The 19,162-nt window shown below is 39.0% G+C and overlaps 1 protein-coding gene across 4 annotated transcripts in view; it reads left to right on the top strand.

Annotated features, from left to right (window-relative positions):
* The window catches only part of ZNF407 (zinc finger protein 407), a 393,000-nt gene that overhangs the window by 137,556 nt on the left and 236,282 nt on the right, over window positions 1-19,162 (top strand). For all 4 annotated transcript variants that reach the window (XM_025273694.2, XM_044934538.2, XM_044934535.1 and 1 more), the window contains exon 4: window positions 7,087-7,161. In XM_025273694.2, the coding sequence (XP_025129479.2) occupies window positions 7,087-7,161 (75 nt within the window). The remainder of the gene's footprint in view (window positions 1-7,086; window positions 7,162-19,162) is intronic.

A 19,162-nucleotide genomic window follows, 5' to 3' on the forward strand; every position in this document is an offset into this window, starting at 1 on the left:
CTTGAGAGGGAGCAGTTGTGAAGAAGCAACTGATGACTTACACACACGAGCATGTAATTATTAAATTGGGAAGCTGGCACAGTTGTAGAATTAGGGAAGTCTGGAGCAGCCTTTTTGTGAGGGCAGATCATGACTGAGTGTTGGACATGTTTTAAAGATTTATTGGCAATTCAGACAAGAAAGAATGCCCCTGGGAAAGGTCCTGGGTGGAGATACATATTTGAGAGTCATTCACTTAGAGGTTATGCACTGAAGCCCAGGAATTGATTTATACCTTTGAAATAAGATGGTGTGTGAGTAGAAGTATCACCCAAAGAGGACCAGAGGAGGAACAGCGTCGACAGCAGTGAGAAGCAGAAGTGTTTGAAAGTAGTTGAGGAGAAAGAGCTCCAGAAGTAAGTTATTAGAGTTTGAGACAGCAATAGAAAGTTTTGCTTCTATAGATAAAATGCAGTTCGTTTACAGAAATGTATTTATACACCATTTGAAAATACATTAGAAGGTATTTTAGAATAAGGAAAAGATATGACTGATTGTTACAATGAATGCTCATGTACCAAGTGTGGCCTTACGTTTGAGATCCTCGGTTTCCTTTTCAGGCAACTATCTAGTCTTCGCGCTTATTGAGAGGGCTTGGACTCAGTGATACCCAAAACCATCCTCATAGTTAGCATTTAGGTCTTGCTTTCTCAACACCACTCCTTACAGTAAGAAGCCAAGGCTGATCCAGTAGGGAAGGGACTTGGTGAGCCTGGAACATCTGCTAGAAAAAATAAGGAAGAGCCTGAATGCTAAGATGAGTGGTGTCAAAAGGACATAGAAGCCAGCTTCCATTGGCTTCCATTGACCAATTTTGGGGTAGTATGACAGCTACAGAGAATAGTAGTGATAACTGATTATAAAGCATGGCATAAAAGTGAAAATCCAACATTCCATTTAAAGTACTTCTTCAAAGAGAGCCAAAGAGAACAGGCAAGACAGAGACAAGAGCAAAATCCTGAAGTTCTTTACAGAAGAAGGCCAGCTAGTAAGTGTGAAAGGAATGGTAGAATGAGAGCACTGCTGTTCCGTGGGGCACTGAGAAGGGGGAGCCTCGGTAATGAGCGCTTTGGGAGCTGGTTGTTAGGAAGCAGGTTGTTCACAGTGTCAGCTTCTAGAGACCCCCTGCATTCCTTGGCTCTGGTCAAGTCCTTTGTCTTCCCAGGCAGCAGCTTAGCATCTCTGTGATCCTGCCCTCATGGTCGTGTCTCTTTCTTAGCTTCTTTCTTCTGTCTACTTCTTCTGTGTCTAAGGATACAGATTATGTTGAGTCCACCCAGAGAATACAGGATCATTTTCCTATTTTAAAGCCAGCTGTTTAGCAACCTTAATTCCATTTGTGTGCCATGTAACCTAAGAGGTTTCACAAGATTAGGATGTGGACATCTTTCAGAAGCCATTGCTTTGGTGCTGTGAAGTCACTGGGAGAAATGCACGCTTATTGCAGTATTAAAAATCTCTCATTCATCTGTCATTTATACCTATACCATTTAAAATGGAAATTAACATGTAAAACTATAGTATAAAAATAATTATTCATTTAAGTTCATTTTCAGAATGGTAATACCTCATTAATCATAAAAAATATATCAAGCAAAAGGGCAAAAATTTCTATACATTTTTTATTTAAATAAAAAAATTATTATTTTTTAATTGAAGGATAATTGTTTTACAGAATTTTGCTGTTTTCTGTCAAACATCAACATGAATCAGCCATAGGTGTACATATATCCCCTCCCTCTTGAACCTCCCTCCCATCTCCCTCCCCACCCCACCCTCTAGGTTGATACAGAGCCCCTGTTTGAGTTTCCTGAGCCATACAGCAAATTCCCGTTGGCTATCTGTTTTACATATGGTAATGTAAGTTTCCATGTTACTCTTTCATACATCTCACCCTCTGCTCCCCTCTCCCCATGTCCATAAGTCTGTTCTCTATGTCTGTTTCTCCACTGCTGCCCTGCAAATAAATTCTTTGGTACCATCTTTCTAGATTCTGTATATATGCATTAGTATATGATATTTATCTTTCTCTTTCCGACTTATTTCACTCTATATAATAGGTTGTAGGTTCATCCACCGCATTAGAATTGACTCAAATGTGTTCTTTTCTATGGCTGAGGAATATTCCATTGTGTATATGTTCTACAACTTCTTTATCCATTCTTCTGTCGATGGATATCTAGGTTACTTCCATGGTCTAGCTATTGTAAATAGTGCTGCAGTGAACAGTGGGATCAGTTCAGTTCAGTTGCTCAGTCATGTCCAACTCTTTGCGACCCCATGGACTGCAGCATGCCAGGCCTGCCTGTCCCTCACTAACTCCCAGAGTTTACTCAGACTCATGTCCATTGAGTCAGTGATACCATCCAACCATCTCATCCTCTGTTGTCCCCTTTTTGTCCCACCTTCAATCTTTCCCAGCATCAGGGTCTTTTCAAATGAGTAGGTTCTTCGCATCAGGCCAAAGTATTGGAGTTTCAGCTTCAACATCAGTCCTTCCAGTGAATATTCAGGACTGATTTCCTTTAGGATGGACTGGTTGGATCTCCTTGCAGTCCAAGGGGCTCTCAAGTGAGATACATGTATCTTTTACATTTTGGTTTCCTCAGGGTACATGCGTAGGAGTGGGATTGCTGGTTTTATTCCTAGATTTTAAGGAATCTCCATACTGTCTTCCATACAAGTGACATTTGCTCCAAAAGTCAGATCACTCTATTGATAATATATTTTTGTGCATCTTAAACTTACATGATCATGGGGGAATGATCATGATCATTCTTCAGAGAATCATCACTTAAGGTTTTGTTTATACTTTCTTTTTCAGCCATAGGGAGTTTATTATATGAATTGGCTGCTGCTTATAAATATGTATAAAGTGATGAAAATTAAGTTGATTGGCTTGTATTGATTTTGTATTCAAAGGAAACTAGATTCCTTTGGTTGACCAGTACTGCTGATTTTAAGGCAGAGGGGAAATCTTTCAAATTCCAAGTGCGGGTGATGAGAATTCTTAGTGTACCTTTATCCTTATTTTAAAATACATGTCTTGTTTCTCCTTGCTTAATTCTGATGTTTTCTTTCTGCTGTTTCCGAGACCTGGCTCTGGGATGCTCCTGTTTGTGTGTGTGTGTGTGTGTGTCCTGTTCTCTCCAGTCATGGTTCTGTATTGTATTTGCTTTAATAGATAAGTCAGATCATCTTTCATGACTCACAAGTGAAGAGAATCTGCAAAATCTGAGCGACTGAACGAAGAGGTTTTTATTGTATCTCCATACAGTGTGAAAAAAATGATTTTAAAGTTTGAAGTTCAAATAGGAAATTTTTGTACTAAAAAGTAGAAATCTGTAACTAGTATGAGAATGCTACTATTGTACTTTTCTTTTGACACCAAAAACAATTTCAAACGATGCTATCCCAGGCCATTATAAATACCTGGAAATCAATCATACTTTAAACAACACTACTTTTTATTATTTCAAAATGTTCCTCTAGATTGTCAAGGCACTGCCCAGATGGAGAGCCACAGAGTGTATATTTCTAGCATGACTCTTGCCCTTGAACTCAAGACCGGTAGAGTCTGCTTCCTGTTGGAGATCTGTCTGGATGTCCGTGGACCTTCTCGTTGAACAAGTCCCAAACTGATATTCTCCTTCCAACCAGCTCAGCTTCCCCAGACCCAAATCTCTGATGTTGTCTTTGACTCCTTGCTTGTAGACTCCATGTGCAGTCCCCGTGGAGATTTGTTTGACTCTGGTTGTGAATGTGTGTCTGGGATTTGACCAGATCTCTTCTTTCGTGCTGGTCCTCGGTGCAGACCATCATCACCTTTGCCCAGGCTTTACTGCAGGAGCCAGTTAGTTCATCCCTCTCTTTCTCCCTGCTGCCATCCCCAGTCTGTTCAAAGCAGAACAGCTGGAGGCCTCTGTTGAAGTGTGTGTCCTGCGTGGGCCTCCGTTCAGACACTTTCCTTCTCACCTGAGTGCCAGCCCTGGCTGCGTGGCTCAGTGCCCTCACCAGTCCCCTCTGCCCTTCATCCCTCAGGCTCATGCCCCTGGTCTCTCTGGCCACCATGTCCTCTGCGGCCTCTGCCCCTGCTTGGGGGAACACCCAGCTCCCCGATGTTCACTATGCTCCCAAGTCTCCCAAAGGTAAAGTGCTGGTCCCCTGCTGAGGTTTCAGCTCTTCCTTCTCTATTTTGTTTTTTAACCCACCCCTTTTGCTCTTTAAGATGCTCTGTGTCATAGGTGGTGTTTTTGTCCTGTTTCCCTCCTTGGGTTTTACAGTTTCCAAGGTAGGGACTTGTCTTTGTTTGATCACCTACTCACCCTGGTTGCCTAGACTGTGCCTGCCTGGAGCCGATCCGGTTTAGTACACGCATGAGTGTGTGCACGTGTGATGAGCAGAATTGATGCGGGAGCCAGGCAGGCTGAGTGCTGCTTCATTCTGATGAGAAGCCACAGATTTTAGAAGGAAAGCTCTGTGAAGACACGGCTTTAACTGTCTGATTTTGCCTCCTACATGGAGAACCTGCCAATTGCTGGTACCTAGGAAGGAGAATGAGTGGAGACAGAATGAAAAGTGTAAAGTCATGTGGGTTCATTGGGAGCAAGGCGTTTCAGTCCTATGGTTTTTCTGATTCAGGATTATTTTTGTTTTATTTCTGGTGGTGGTGGTTTTGTTCAGTTGCTAAGTTGTGTTCGACTCTGCAACCCCATGGACTGCAGCACGCCAGGCCTCCCTGTCCCACACTATCTCCCGGAATTTGCCCAAGTTCATGTCCATTGAGTTGGTGATGCCATCCAACCATCTCAACCGTCTCACCCCATACCATTTCTGGTGGTATCTAGACTATAAAATTTCCAAGACAATTATTATGTTACAGTATTAATACTCTTATGGTGGCAGTGAAGTATAGGCTCCAATCAGTGCTCTCAAATTACTGGCAATATTATTATCCATGGAGGTAGGTAAGTTCAGTTGGTCCTGTTGGACTTAAACTGTTTTACTGAGGAAGACATTGAGACTTTTACACTGATAGTACTTTGGACCAAATTAAAAGGATTTGCTTAATGTCAGGTTGTGGATGAATGACTATTCTGCATTTGACTACAATTGAGCTGTGTTTTTGTATTGTAAATTCTTCCCCATAGTAATAAAATATTACTACGATATTTACTATTATAGACATTCAGCAGATAATGTCAGAATTTTATAAGAAGCTTTCGTTCTCTATGTAGTGTAGTTTATTCCCCTGTGCCGTGTAATATTTTTATTTCTTAAACCTGAAGCATTTTAATTAATAAAATTTTTTTCTGTTTAAAACTGCACTGTGGTTTCTAAGCTCAGATCTCTTAAATTATACTTGGCCATATAAATAAGCTGTGCATTGCAACTCTGGGTTCTTAACCTTTGCCCTTTGCTATTAGCTTTATGTTTTTTTAATTATAGGAAAATAGAGGACAGTAGGAAAGTCATGACTTAAATGGACTGCTGTTATTATGGTATTCTTTTTAAAGGAAATGAAAAAAATTATTTATTTTGTTCAAATCAAGTGAAACAAATATAGAATGTCTTGTTACTGTTATTTTACTAAGCATTTAATATCACCATAATTTGATTCTTTATATGTAATAACGATTTTCCAATTTATGGATTGATGATGTGATAGGTTATTTATAGTTGTAAAGCATGTGTTCTTCATAGTTATTAATGTATATAAAAGAATGAATATTATTTTCAGTGTATACAAATGTGTTACTTGAATAATAAACTCACAGTCATTAAAAAAATACAAATATTACTTTAGCCTCAAAACTGAGGTTCCCTATATTTTATGAAAATAACCAGAAGAGACCAGACATGAAAAGGAACATTTACATTTTTAAAAACTGTTTCAGTCTTGGCTTTTGACACCCATCTCTTCCATAAGGCCGTAATACTTTATTTGGTCTTGTGTTGCCCGTCTGTGCAAACATGTCCAGATGAATTCAGTGTTTAATGTTAAGAATCTTATAACGTGCCAATTTGATTTGTAGCCCTTCATATCATAGAATGCTAATTAAAATCATATTTTTGCATATGTCATGCCTTTCATGTACATATGCAAATAGATTCTGTTGCCTTTCAGCTATTAGTAATTAACTTTATGAAGGACAGCTGTAATACATAATTAACAAAAATGTTTGCAAGCCCTTTTACATTGAAAGTTACAACGGTAAATTTTTATTTTTTCGCTTATCAAGAGAGCTCTTTTAGTCTGGTGCTTTGGAATGAGATCTAAGTTGTTTTAAACAATCACACGACATAATTAGATTGTGTTGTACTACATTCAGTAGAAGAATGGTGCTGTATTCAGTGGCTGCTGATTCCTGTCCATTTCATATTTATGTCAACAAAATTGAATTAAGTGATCTGATTTGTGTGTAAAATAAGATAGCATGTCGGGTAATACTTTTTGTTTGTTTTAGTTATTGATATCTTCTGGGCACTTAAGTACATTTTTTTTGCATGTGTTGCAGACATGGTAAACATCTATATCATTTTAAAGAACCTCTCTTCAAATCATTACCATCTTCTTAAGGAAGCTTCTTGAAGGCTATTCATTTTCTCTTTTATAGTCCCTTAAATATTTAATAAAGTGACATTTTCTCAAACTCATTTCATGATTGAAGTGTGGGATCGACTCGGGGGCAGGGCGTGTGATACTGAGGTTGTTGGTTTATCTTTCTTACTAACTGACAAGTGAAGACAGTGACTGAAGAGCTCAAATCGTTGGTTTGGTCCTTGTTCATATACACAAGTGAGAAAATGACCCAGTGAATTGCAATGCAGTTATTTCTTTTGGTTTTCTGGTATTGCAGTATATCCATCTGTATGCAACTTTCTGCTTAGAATGCAGTGACATTGTAACGTGCATTTTTGTGTTACAACTATATATATTTATAAATATATATATCCATGTCAATTTTTTTTTAATTTTGCATATATTTCCCGTTGAGACTTATGTTTTAGTTCTATAATAACTTTTTGTCTTTTTTTTTTTTTTAGGGTTGCATTTGTTATGAAGAAACACTTAAATACACATCTATTAGGCAAACATGGAGTTGGCACACCAAAAGAAAGGTAATTTTCATCCATTTAAAATACTTTGATTACGATAAGTATATTTTCATTTTAGATTTTTGTTTACTGAGGTGACTCCTACAGTTTTACCCAGTCAGTTCGTCATGTTTTATACGAGTGGTACTGTCATGTTGAATATCGTGTATTATGCCATTCTCCCATAAAAACTTCATGCAGCATTTTAATTTTAGAAAATTTGATCTAAACATATTGGAAAAGATTTGAAGGATTTGATTTTTTTTATCAATTTGTGGAATGACCTTGAAACAGAAGAGCTAAATTAAAGGGAGTTAACCTCTGCGAAGGCATTAGAATGAACTAAAATAAATATGTAAAACCAAACTATTTTCCTTTGAACTTTGTGTATTTTTGTTTTGAGATTTTAAAATGACATTTTTGAATTCACACTGTAGAATTAAACATTGCTGATTTGAAAAAGAAATACATCTTGTGTCATCCCCCAAATAATACTACGGTTGCCATGTCATGAAAAATAACACTACAATTACGATGTCATCAACTGCCAGGTTTCCTTTCTTCTTTCTGCTGTATCATAATTAGCTGCGTCACACAGACTTAATTATATTAGGTGAGCTGAGATATAGCAGTGTCAGCTCCCAGGTGAGCCTGGCTACTTGTGAAACTTGAAATCTAAAAGGTGCAGCTCCTTCAACACTAGTGTGAGCACCCTCGCCTGTAAAGACCTGGTAGGTTTCCGACTTGCCCCAGATGCTCAAAGACAGCATGTGAAATTCTGCAGACACTCCTTTAAACTTTTGTTTTCAATACGGTTGTAAAATGCCAGTCATGATGCAGTTTGTTCTGTCACACTGTAGCCTATGGCTTCTTCTGCCATATTTGTAAATATTTAATAAATTAAGAAAAATTGAAATACTCATCAGTATTTTCTATATTCACAAGAAATTTAACTGGACTTTTCTATTGGTGGCATATTATTTTCTTAAGCATTTTTGTTTGGACATGTCTATTATGTCAGAATATTGGAATGTTATGTATGCCTGCTTTCTGCCTTTAGGTTTCTCATACTTTTCTTTGTCACATTATATTTAATTTGAGACAATATTTATGTGTTAGGGAGATCCTGGATGCATTATTCTTGAAATTTGAAAGTTTTTTTATTATTTAAATTGTAATTTTGGACTTGTCAAAGTTATGTTTTATAAGCACTTAAGAAACAAAACATCTGTAGTTATTGTGCTCTTGTTGCTTTTACTTGCATTATCTCGTTAATCATATTACCATATTGTGGTGGTTTAGTTGCTCAGGCATGTCCAGCTCTTTGTGACCCCATGGACTGTATCCTGCCAGGCTCCTCTGTCCGTGGGATTTTCCAGGCAAGAATACTGGAGTGGGTTGCCATTTCGTTCTCCAGGGGAACTTCCTGACCCAGGGCTCGAACTGGGGTCCCCTGAATTGCAGGCAGATTCTTTACTGACTGAGCCACTTCAGAAGCCTGTATTACTATATTAGTGGTGCATTATTTTTCTAATATTACAGAATTAAAGACAGATTGAGAAATATACAATATCTTATAAATAGTTAAGTGTGAGAGTTGTTATTTTTCTGATTCCAATTCTAGTGCTCTTCCTCATGGTGATTATTATATTTCACATTGAAAATCTTTGCAGACAGGTACTTAGGGTGTTTTATTTACAAAACAAATTTGAATGAAAACATTCAATCTAGATTGCATGATAAAAATAAAATATTTCCCTGTTGTATAACTAGTATATATTTTGAACTCAAGGGTATCATTTTGGTTTTTATTTAGGAATTTAAAAAATTTGAATATATTTGTTCATATTGTTTCATATTAATGAAGGATCCATCACCTTGTACATATATTCATCCTGCAGGCACCTTAAGGATAGTAGATGTCTTCTGAATGTGATCCTAGGTGTTTGAAAATTCCAGCTGTGTTCTTTGGTTTTTCCATTCGCCTTTTCCTCTGCATTCCAGGATAGCTCTCTGTTACTTCCCTTCATTTCAGTCCCTGATACAAAAAGAAAGGCTAAATAGAGGCAAGAGAAGGATTGTATGTCTTTCTTCCCTTTGAGGTATGATTAGCTTTTTCTCTAACATTTACATGATTTTTTGTCCTAAAATCAGGAGATGAATCTCAAATGGGAAGGCATTCCTCATCTTCTATATCATTCCCTCCTAAGTAGTGTGACTGCAGAGTTCCTCTGAGCTCAACATTAGATTGAATTGTTTTTACTGCTAAAATTCCTGTGTTTGAGCAGGCCTCTTATTTATAGTATCTGCTTATCGATAGGGCAGTCTCTCTTCTTGCATAGAGAGGCTGAGTTGGAATGCCAGGGCCTCAGCCACAGCATTGGAGAAGGCAATGGCCACCCACTCCCGTACTCTTGCCTGGAAAATCCCATGGACAGGGGAGCCTGGTAGGCTGCAGCCCACGGGGTCACAAAGAGTCGGACAGGACTGAGCGACTTCACTTTCACTTTTCCCTTTCATGCATTGGAGAAGGAAATGGCAACCCACTCCAGTGTTCTTGCCTGGAGAATCCCAGGGATGGCAGAGCCTGGTGGGCTGCTGTCTATGGGGTTGCACAGAGTCGGACACGACTGAAGCGACTTAGCAGCAGTAGCAGCAGCCACAGCATAATTTACCAATATTCGTCCATAGCTGGAGAAGAGTAAGATGTAAGGAGCAGAATCTAGCCTGATGAATACCAAATGCTCCTTCCTTCCAGTGCACCTTCCTCACCTCCTTGGAGAGGGAATTGATGCCTTTTAATAGTCTTAGGAAACAAAGAAACTCTTTATCAGCATGTTCAACCGTCTCTTTGGGCAGAACTGTTCTCTCAATTAAGTTAAACATTTTTCTTACCTATTTAAAACATTAATGCCTTGCTATAGTTTTGCAAGCTTGCTATATTTTAATCTCTAGGACAATGTAATCAGTTTATTCTTTTTATGTTTTGAATTTGATTCTCCCCTCTTATGTGTTGCATATTATGGCAAATAGCAATAGAAATTAGCTAAATAGGCTGTGACAATTAAATTAATAATGCATTTTGTTTGCAAGTATTTAGGCCTTGTGCTTTGACTGATATATGCAAAAATGATAATTTATTACAAATAAATTCATATTCTTGCACTATAGTTTGATGAACTAATAAATTTTGTCAGCGTGACTGTCATTAGCCACAGAAAAATAAATAATTTCAAGTACATATTTTTTGACTCCAGGAAGCACCTGAGGTGATTGCTTGTATAAGAGCAACTTTTGTATTCCTAAATTTGCATGAACTTATTTTAAGGTAGTATATTACTGTATTTTAGAAGTCTTGTACACTTAAATATAAACAGCTAAATACAGCCACATTCAGTTCACATTCCAAAATAATAAGCTGATTAATTTGCGAGTTCATTCTAAAGTATTCCCTATTTTAAATAAATAATTCTCTTTATAATATAGTAAGCCAGAGTAGCTTTATGACTCTTTGAATTCGCTAATAGTAATCTAGAAAACGAGCTTATCCACAATTATCACAATTGAAACAGCCATAATAAGTATGTCTTATGTGAAAGCCAGATGCATATTACAATAGAAAGAGATAGCATTTGTAGTTCAGCACTTGGAAATCAGCTGGGCTTTGAATGACTGTGGAGATAGGAGGAGAGGAAACAATTCACTCAGAATTTCTGAGCTGTTAAGTGGCTTTTGTGGTGTCTGGGACAATGTCAGAAAACGTCTGCACTGGCAGCGTCTCAGGAAGGCTCATGTGCTCCCGAAACCAGCTTTTCCAGTAAAGGATTTTAAACTGGACAGGGACATCAGAGGCTCTAGGAGCTATATAATGTTCTTGTTTTTTCAAGTTACTAATGAATATCTAGATTGAAACCTTAATATTTTTTCAATGAAGCAATTTTTGGAGGAGTCTATGCATATTCTAAGTCCCAGATTGTGCCTAATTTTCAGCCCAGCTGTGGGGTATGTTGAGGCCCCCAGAGCGGGCCCAGGGCTCACCAGTGTTTTTGTTCAGGTGAATGGGTTTCCTTCCTTTAGATGGCTGAGCCATAAAATTTTTCCAGACTTCTCTCCATCAGACGTTTGGAACTTGTGGTTAGGCATCTTTCTTTTAACAGTATCTTTGAGTTTATTGATAAAATCTTTTCCCCGCACTTTTAAATGGACCAGATATTATCTAGTCTGAGTGTGGGATAGGCATACGGCAGCCCTGATATTGGCTCTAATTTGCTATGAGCCATTGATTGCTACAGGGTCCTTTGGAGTCTGTCTTGTCTCCTTTATGGAGAACTTTTGTATTTATATGTTAAAATTGTATGGAAGCATCATCATTGTTTTGTGTCTTTCAGTTTAGAGGGGCTCACCCTTTTTCTTGAAGCATGAAAATATCATCCAAAACGCAGACATTCCTGGAAAAAGTGTATGTACGTGTACATGCACAGTTTTTATTGAAACTTTGCCAGTGATAGATACTGTGGGTTGACTAGGTTACTTTTAAATGAGAGAACACCACCTTTTCTAAAAACTCTGAATTGGACGTATTTAGGTAGACTCAAATTTTTCCTGTTAGAAAAGATTCTGTTCATAAGGTGAGATGAATTCCTGTTGTTGTCCCGTTATTATCCATTTTAAATAAATAACTTGCCTTTTGGTGAAATTGGTATTGCTTGTGTTTTCTTTTCTTAAAGGATCAGCTGTTTTCCTTGCTGTTTATTCCATGTGAATTTCTGTACGGTACCTTCTGTTTCTATCTTACCACTGAAACAGGCAGTTGGTTCTCAGGGAAGCGCGCTGAGATGTTCCGTCTCGTGTTGAGCGTGCGTCTTCTCGTCTCTGAGCCGTGTTCTTTGTAGCGTGTGTCGGTCACGTGTCTGTCGCGCAGGCCTGCTCTCCAGTCACTGTTGTTGATTGGTCTCCCCTCTCAGTTCTCTTTTAATCAGTGGTTAGTGATTTTTTTTTTTTTTTAATGAAGCCCAATTTTGGAAAAATTAAGTGTCTATGGGCTCCTCTCTGCTTTAAAAAATATTTATACAAGAAATAATTCTGTTGAGCCAAAATGGAGGAAAAACATTTCAGTTCATTCTATCTTGGATTGCTTGTTTTAACGAGTGGGAGGTTGTTCTATTTGAGTGACTTACTATTGGTTCTGCTTGAGCCGAGGACACGCTTTCTTCTGCCTTCTCCCATTTCTCCTCCTTGTCATCTGTAGACGGCGTCTAGTGTATAAATAATATCCTGTGATCATTTAATACCATTTTATTTAAGGAAGTTGGATGGAATAGACAGATAACCCTGCTAAATAATTACGCCCATGTGGGAAGATAGATAGAAGTCACATCATTTACTCAGGGTTGTTATTTTTAGAAAACTTTCTTCTGTGTTTTACTGACTTAATCTGACCATTTATAAAGGTTCATAAGGAGGTGAGTATATATTTTCCACCAAAGTTATCTTGTTAGTACTTGGGTAGTATTTCTAAATTAAATGGGCAATTTAGATATTCTGTGGTTGCCTTATGACAAATATTTTCTTACTGAAATGGGTATATTCTAGTTCCTACTTCATAAATTTTCGAGGTGAACATTAGCAAAAGTAAGGTGAGAATATTGGGGTTTCAGCTTGTCATCTGTGTGTGGAAGTTTCCAGCTTACTTTCTAGGGAGGGGTGTTTGGACCAAGTCGCAGATGGTTCTCCTGACTCACCTGTGAGGGGACAGAAAATCCTCTTCCTAGCTTGTAACTCCCTTGGGCCCCTCAGTTTCCATGAAGCAGTGTGAGCCCTACTCCTGCTTCAGCTGCTCAACCCAAGGCTGTGTGGAGTATCTCGATACTGTGTGTTTGTCTGATAGATTAGTTTGCTGTTCTGAGTAAATGTTCCTTCCACTCATTTCTCGTGGCTGGACTGTGAATGGTGTCCTTCCATCTGGACAGCTGCTCACCTTCCTCCCCCTGTGTCTGCTTTCCGCCTCCAGTAACATTTTGACTGATCTTGTAGTTAGTTTTTACGATAAGGACAAATCTCAGAATGCTTTGAGAAGTCATGTCTTTTTTGTAAAGATCTTGCTCAACGTGCTGTTCCTGGACGTAGATCGTATCTTCCTAGTGAGATGGTTGGGGGCAGTTTCCAGTCTGTCTTTCAGGAAAAGGTGTGCCTTTCTGAAACAACTTGTCATTTTGGCCTTAAGTACTAGCAAATCATGTGTATAATTGAGTTTTCCTCCTTATGTTTACTTCTGGAAAGCTCAGTGCCAAAATTGTAACTCATCTCCAGAAAGTAGGGTGGACTTCATGGAATGCATTTTATTTACTACTGTTATTTCTAGTTTCATCTTTTTTTCCCTTATGGGAAATTCCCATTTTATGTGAGTGGTATATTTTAACAACTTCATATAAATCAAAGCTCACATAATTCAAGGGAAGTTTTGCAACAGGGATATTTGTGAGGTAGGGTCAGTATTTGTCTGGGAGGACGCAGTCTCCATCCCTGTGCTCTGGGGGCATTGTGTCCAGCGGGGCATAGCCCTGTGATGAGACTTTTTAAAAACTATCCTTGCGAATATAGTGCACTTTAAATGGTGCTTTTTACTCTTCAAGATTGTCTTTTATTGTGAAGAATGCTTGCTCCTAGAGTGTGCTGAGCAGACATGGCATGTCCTCCCCCGCCAAAGAAGGGAGTGTTGCTTCACTTTTATACCAGGGTCCTTGCTCTCTACTCTGTCAGAAGTAACTGCTGCTCATAGCGTGTCACAGCTGTGCTGATGAAATACCGTGTCTGCTACTCCAGGGGAAACTCTGCTGTTAGTAGGGGAGAAGGCCGAGGTGTTAGAGCATATGTGTGCTGCAGAGATAGAGGACTGTTTTCTACTCGTTCTAAGATTCATTCTTTAATTTTAAGCTAACATTTGATTTCTCTCTGTGTTTTTTATTCTTGAGCATTGAAATAGACACAAGTATTATATGAGTCTTGTTCTTCAGAAGATATTGTAGGTTATGCAGTTATCCATAGTATGTAGAAAGAAAGGCTACACAATGATACAAAAGAAAGGTTTAGAAGAGGGAACAATTAACCCTGTCGCAGAGGTGTTCTGGGGGATGCTCAAGAAGACATCTAGTTTACTTATTAATTGATTCTCCCAGTCAACACTGACTACATCTGCTGCTGTTGTGTTCCAAAGTTGAGCTGGCTTGTCGTGTTTGCAGATCATGCACCCTCTGGTCTCATGCCCCTCCGATTTGGGGTTGACGGACGGAGGCGAAGGATGCAGGGACGACACACCTGTAAAGGGAAGGCGGAGTTTATCAGGTTGGAGGCGCTGGTGAAAACACAGCAGAAGTGCTGTTCCTGAGGGTGTCTGGGCTGGCTGTTGCTTTCAGACAGGCCTTTCTGAAGGGGCGCCTTTTAAGGGAGGCCCCTAGTGAGGTGTGTGAGAGCTTGGCTGCTCCTGTTCTAGTGCGTCCCGGGGCTGGGGGAAGGGAGTGGGCAGAAAATGAGCAGGTAAGATGCCCGTTTAGCGCTGTTTAGGAGGGAAGCACAGGTGGGAGTATTCCTTCAGGGTGGCGATGGAAGGGGCAGTGAGAGATGGAAGGGCCAGTGGGAGAGAACCAGGAATGCCGCACCGGCGTCGCATCTCACTCCACACAAGGGAAGACAGCAAGCCTTTGGCGTGAGTTCAGACCACAGGGAGGATTCTCGGGTCACGTCGCAGAGATGCTTCCTGGACCCTTGCCCGCTTCCCCTGCTCCAGCCACTCCCCTCAGTGCCAGGCGCCTCTCCCCATTCGTACTTCGGAGCTTGCCTACAAATAAGCCCTGTGGTCACTGGTTTTACAGGCAGACCTTGTTTCCCAGTGCTTCGCAAATATCGCATTTCTTATAAAGTAAAGGACTGTGGCAACCCTGTGACAAGCAAGTCTGTCAGCTCCATTTTTTCCAGTAACATTTGCTCACTTCTGGTTTCTTTGTCAACATCTGGTAATTCTCACAAGATTTTAAACTTTTATTATTACTTTATTTTATGTTGACCTTGGATTAGTGATCTTTGATGCTGTTACTATGACCTGAAGGCTTAGACTGATGGTTAGTTTTTAGCAATCAGTTTTTAGCAGTCAGATATTTTCTAGACATAATGATATTACATACTTAACACAGTATAATGTAGTGTAAGCATAACTCTTATATGCACTGGGAAACTGAAAAATTCCTGTGACTCCCTTTCTTGCTTTATCGTGGTGGTCAAGAACGAAACCTGTGGTATTTCCGAGGCGGCCTGCATTTTGTTAGACATGGTCTGTTCCCAACTCTGCAACCTACGTCCCCTTCCTCCTGTGCTTTTGTTCTTCCTGCCCTCATCACACTGCTGCCATGTTTCTTTTATCCTGATTGTCAATCTAAGTCACTATTTTATTTCAAGCTTCAGTATGAGGCGCCTGCCTTCTGTGAGTTTCTTCCTTGTTTATTCCATCTCTAAATTGTCTGTAGTTTTTCATCATATTCCTATGGAACTCTGCTGAATAAAGAATATATACATACACAGTGACTCAGTGGTAAAGAGCCACCTTTGTATGTGTGTGGGTTCAATCCCGGAATCAGGAAGGATCCCCTGGAGAGGAAATGACAACCCACTCCACTATTCTTGCCTGGGAAATCTCATGGACAGAGGAGTCTGGTGGGCTACAGTCCATGGGGTAACAGAAGATTTGGACAAGACTTAGTGATTAAACAACAGCATATATATATATATATATAATCATATATATATATATATATATATAAGAATATATATATAAACTCCATCTCCCAAAGCAGAAACCCAAAAGACTATAATGATACTGTGTAATTATGTAATCTAGTACTAGTTCATTGAGTTACTACACCAGAAATGTATGATTTAGTAATGATAATCTTTATTAAATGAGGAATGCCTCCTTTTTCATTCCTATATACAAATAAGATCAAATTGAATTCTGTGGAGAAGGTGAACTATACCTTTTCTAGTATGAATGTTCTAATTGTTTTTTCGTGTGTTAGTACATTGTTGTTTAATATGACAAGTTAATTTTTAAGGATTTTTGTGGGGCTACCATTTAGTTCAGTAGTTCAGTCAGATCTTGGGTATAAGAATACCTGCTCTCTTAACTCTCCTTGAAGTCAGTGAGTAAGTGATCCCCACTATGATCAATCAAATATGCTAAATGTTCAGAAGGTAGGTGTTTTCCCTTGGCAGGCATCTAGAATATTTTTGGCCATTCTCTTCTTTTATTTCACTTAAATTGCTTTTAGAACACTGGAGCTTATACATCTGGACTCTGACTAAAATATGCCCTAAGCTCTTATCTTTAATTCCCAGTCAGCACCAGAATTAAAGAGAACAAAGGCCTATATGTTCACTGCAGCCTTCAATTATGCTTAATTACCAACTTTCATACAGTTTCATTATACAGTACTGACTTCTTGTGAGACTTTCTTTATATTCATGATGTCTTGGTAGTTGCTTATAAAAGTCCAGGTTTAAAATTTTTCTGAGGAATTTTCAGGAAACTTACAAGTTTTCTGAAGTAATTTTGGTAAAGTTGGATCAAAGCAATTTGGTGATCCATTTTAACAGATGAAAAACAAGAAGTTTACATTTCATTATGCCACAGAGCGCTGATGGGAGAAATAGAGGGTTTACCCGGTATTCTCCAAGATATCTCCCCTCAGCCCTGGGCTGCTCGAGGATCCCACTGTGAGCTTCAGACCAAGGGGTGCCCCACCAGCCCTGTGCTGCCCTCTCCCTCGTGCTTGGAGGAAACAGGCGGGCAGCCACGCTCCTCATGAGGCAGGTCAGCCTCCTGGTGATGCCAGCGGTCTGCAGAACGACTGCCTTCTCTTTCAGCAGGCCCTTCATTCCCTTCAGAACCATCATGATGCCCACTGATACGTTCTAAGATACAAGGCTGAAGCCTGTGAAATCAACACGTAGGTTAAAAACCATCAAATACTGGCAGTTTCCTATGAGGCAAACCTAATTCTATTTAGAACTGTTTCTGAAATGTGATGTTAATGTCAAAATCTGCTTTTCAGGGAAGTAATAATTTCCATTGAGTTTTAATGTAATCCTGTTCTTGCTTTTTTTAGGGACAGTGAGTGATTCCCTTATGTAGTGTATGGGTATAGAAATTGGGTCAGGATACTAGGAAACCTATCTGATCATACTTTGTTCACTGTTTCCACTCTGTGTCCACTGAAAGCCATGTTGGCATGCCGTCTAGGCCTGGGCCAGCTGTATTTTCAAAGCCCAGGTTTTGTCCCATTGTGAAATTCCTGCCCTGGATCTGCATTCTATGTAATCTCTTCTTACTCCTAAGAAGACTGATGTACAATTTAGCACATTCTGCTTTGTTTCTCTTTATTCTTTTAAAAACACCGGGTTTGTACCCTGGGTCCACACAGATGATTTCTTGAGGGTTATGGTTTCCAACTGTCCTCCTTGTCTCAGGCTGTCAGAAGGTGATTGATCTTCAGTGAATATTGATAGATTTAAGATATTAAAATTCTCATTGAAATTTTCCTTTTTTAAGTTGGACTTTTTCCTAACTGGTGTAACATACGATTTATAGTCACATTTTAATAAAAGTATTGCAAAATAGTGTATGTAACTGTCTGTGGTCCTGCCTGTTAATTGCGTCAACCTCAAATGCATTCTTCCTGAGTCACTGTGGATTTATTGTCTTCTCATTTGGGAGGCCCAGGACACATGTTCTCATTCCTCAGGGTTATGGTGACACGGACATGGATTTATACTTATACGAGTACCAAAAAAAATCATACTATATATAAACACAGCATTTTTTAAACATAATAAGTACTTATTGTTAGATAAAAACATATTAAATAAATTTTTAGTTGCTGAGGTTTAAACCATATCTCTGTCTCTTTTTTCATGCTAATCTGGTACAGAAAGGGACTATGGGAAATAGTAGATTCAGTGGAATATATATGAAGTTTTTTTTTAAATTATACACAAATTTTCTTTGAAGCTAATTAAAACAATAATTTCCCCTTTCATTCTCATAGTGCACTATAATACTGAGAATGTTTTTTTTCCCATTTCACATTTGTAATTAAATAATAATGGATATGCCATATGTTTTTGGCAACTAGGAAGTGGCAGTCTTACAGCTGGATATCTGGTCTTTAAAATTTTATGCTTTCCTTTTTCTAAAAAAATATTGTTGATATGGTAATCAGATTTTGAAGATTAGGAAAATTTCTAACAAAAGAATTAACCCAGTGCTTATTATTTATTAGTACTCATAGTAGTAGCAATATATGAACATATTCAAAGTTTCAGGGAATTTTTGGTTTCTCTCTTTCTGTTAAACAGAAACCAAAAACTTTACATGGAACACTACTGTGTAAAACCAGTAAAAACGAGATGCTCTGTCTGAAGCTGCCAAGGGATCCAAAGACTCCATCAGTGGTGGGGCACCTTCTCTGTGTCTCAAAGAAGCCTTAGGCTCCTCATCAAACTAAAGAGAGCCTCTACACACAGTGCTCCTTTACTTGTACACTAAGCCATTGACGTTTGCAGCTTTCACGTTTACCGTATCGTTGATCCCTAAGTGACGAGATGCTGGTGTGCTCGGGCGCTCCGAGTCCGAACCCTTAATTTAGCTGGAAGTCGGGCCCACCTTCAGGCTGCAGTGCGCTCGGCTCGTCATGGTTGTCTCGCGCCTCTGGAGAAGTCATAAAGACCTAACCAGGTTAATCAAACAGATCAACGTCTGGATCTGATGGAAATAAAAGAAAGAATGATAAAAATGTCAAGAGCGTAGTCACTCTGAGCTAGAGATACACGGTAGGACTGAATTAAAATCTGGAATGTAATGTTCTAGTTCTGATGTTCAGTGGAAAATTCACAGATGTTCATTCTCTTATTGAGTGAGTAAATTTTAAAAATGGGGCCACAAATGGACCAATGATGAGCAGAATTTATTTGGCCCAGT

The sequence above is a fragment of the Bubalus bubalis genome, chromosome 22, assembly GCF_019923935.1.
Source record: "Bubalus bubalis isolate 160015118507 breed Murrah chromosome 22, NDDB_SH_1, whole genome shotgun sequence".
Classification (NCBI taxonomy): domain Eukaryota; kingdom Metazoa; phylum Chordata; class Mammalia; order Artiodactyla; family Bovidae; genus Bubalus; species Bubalus bubalis.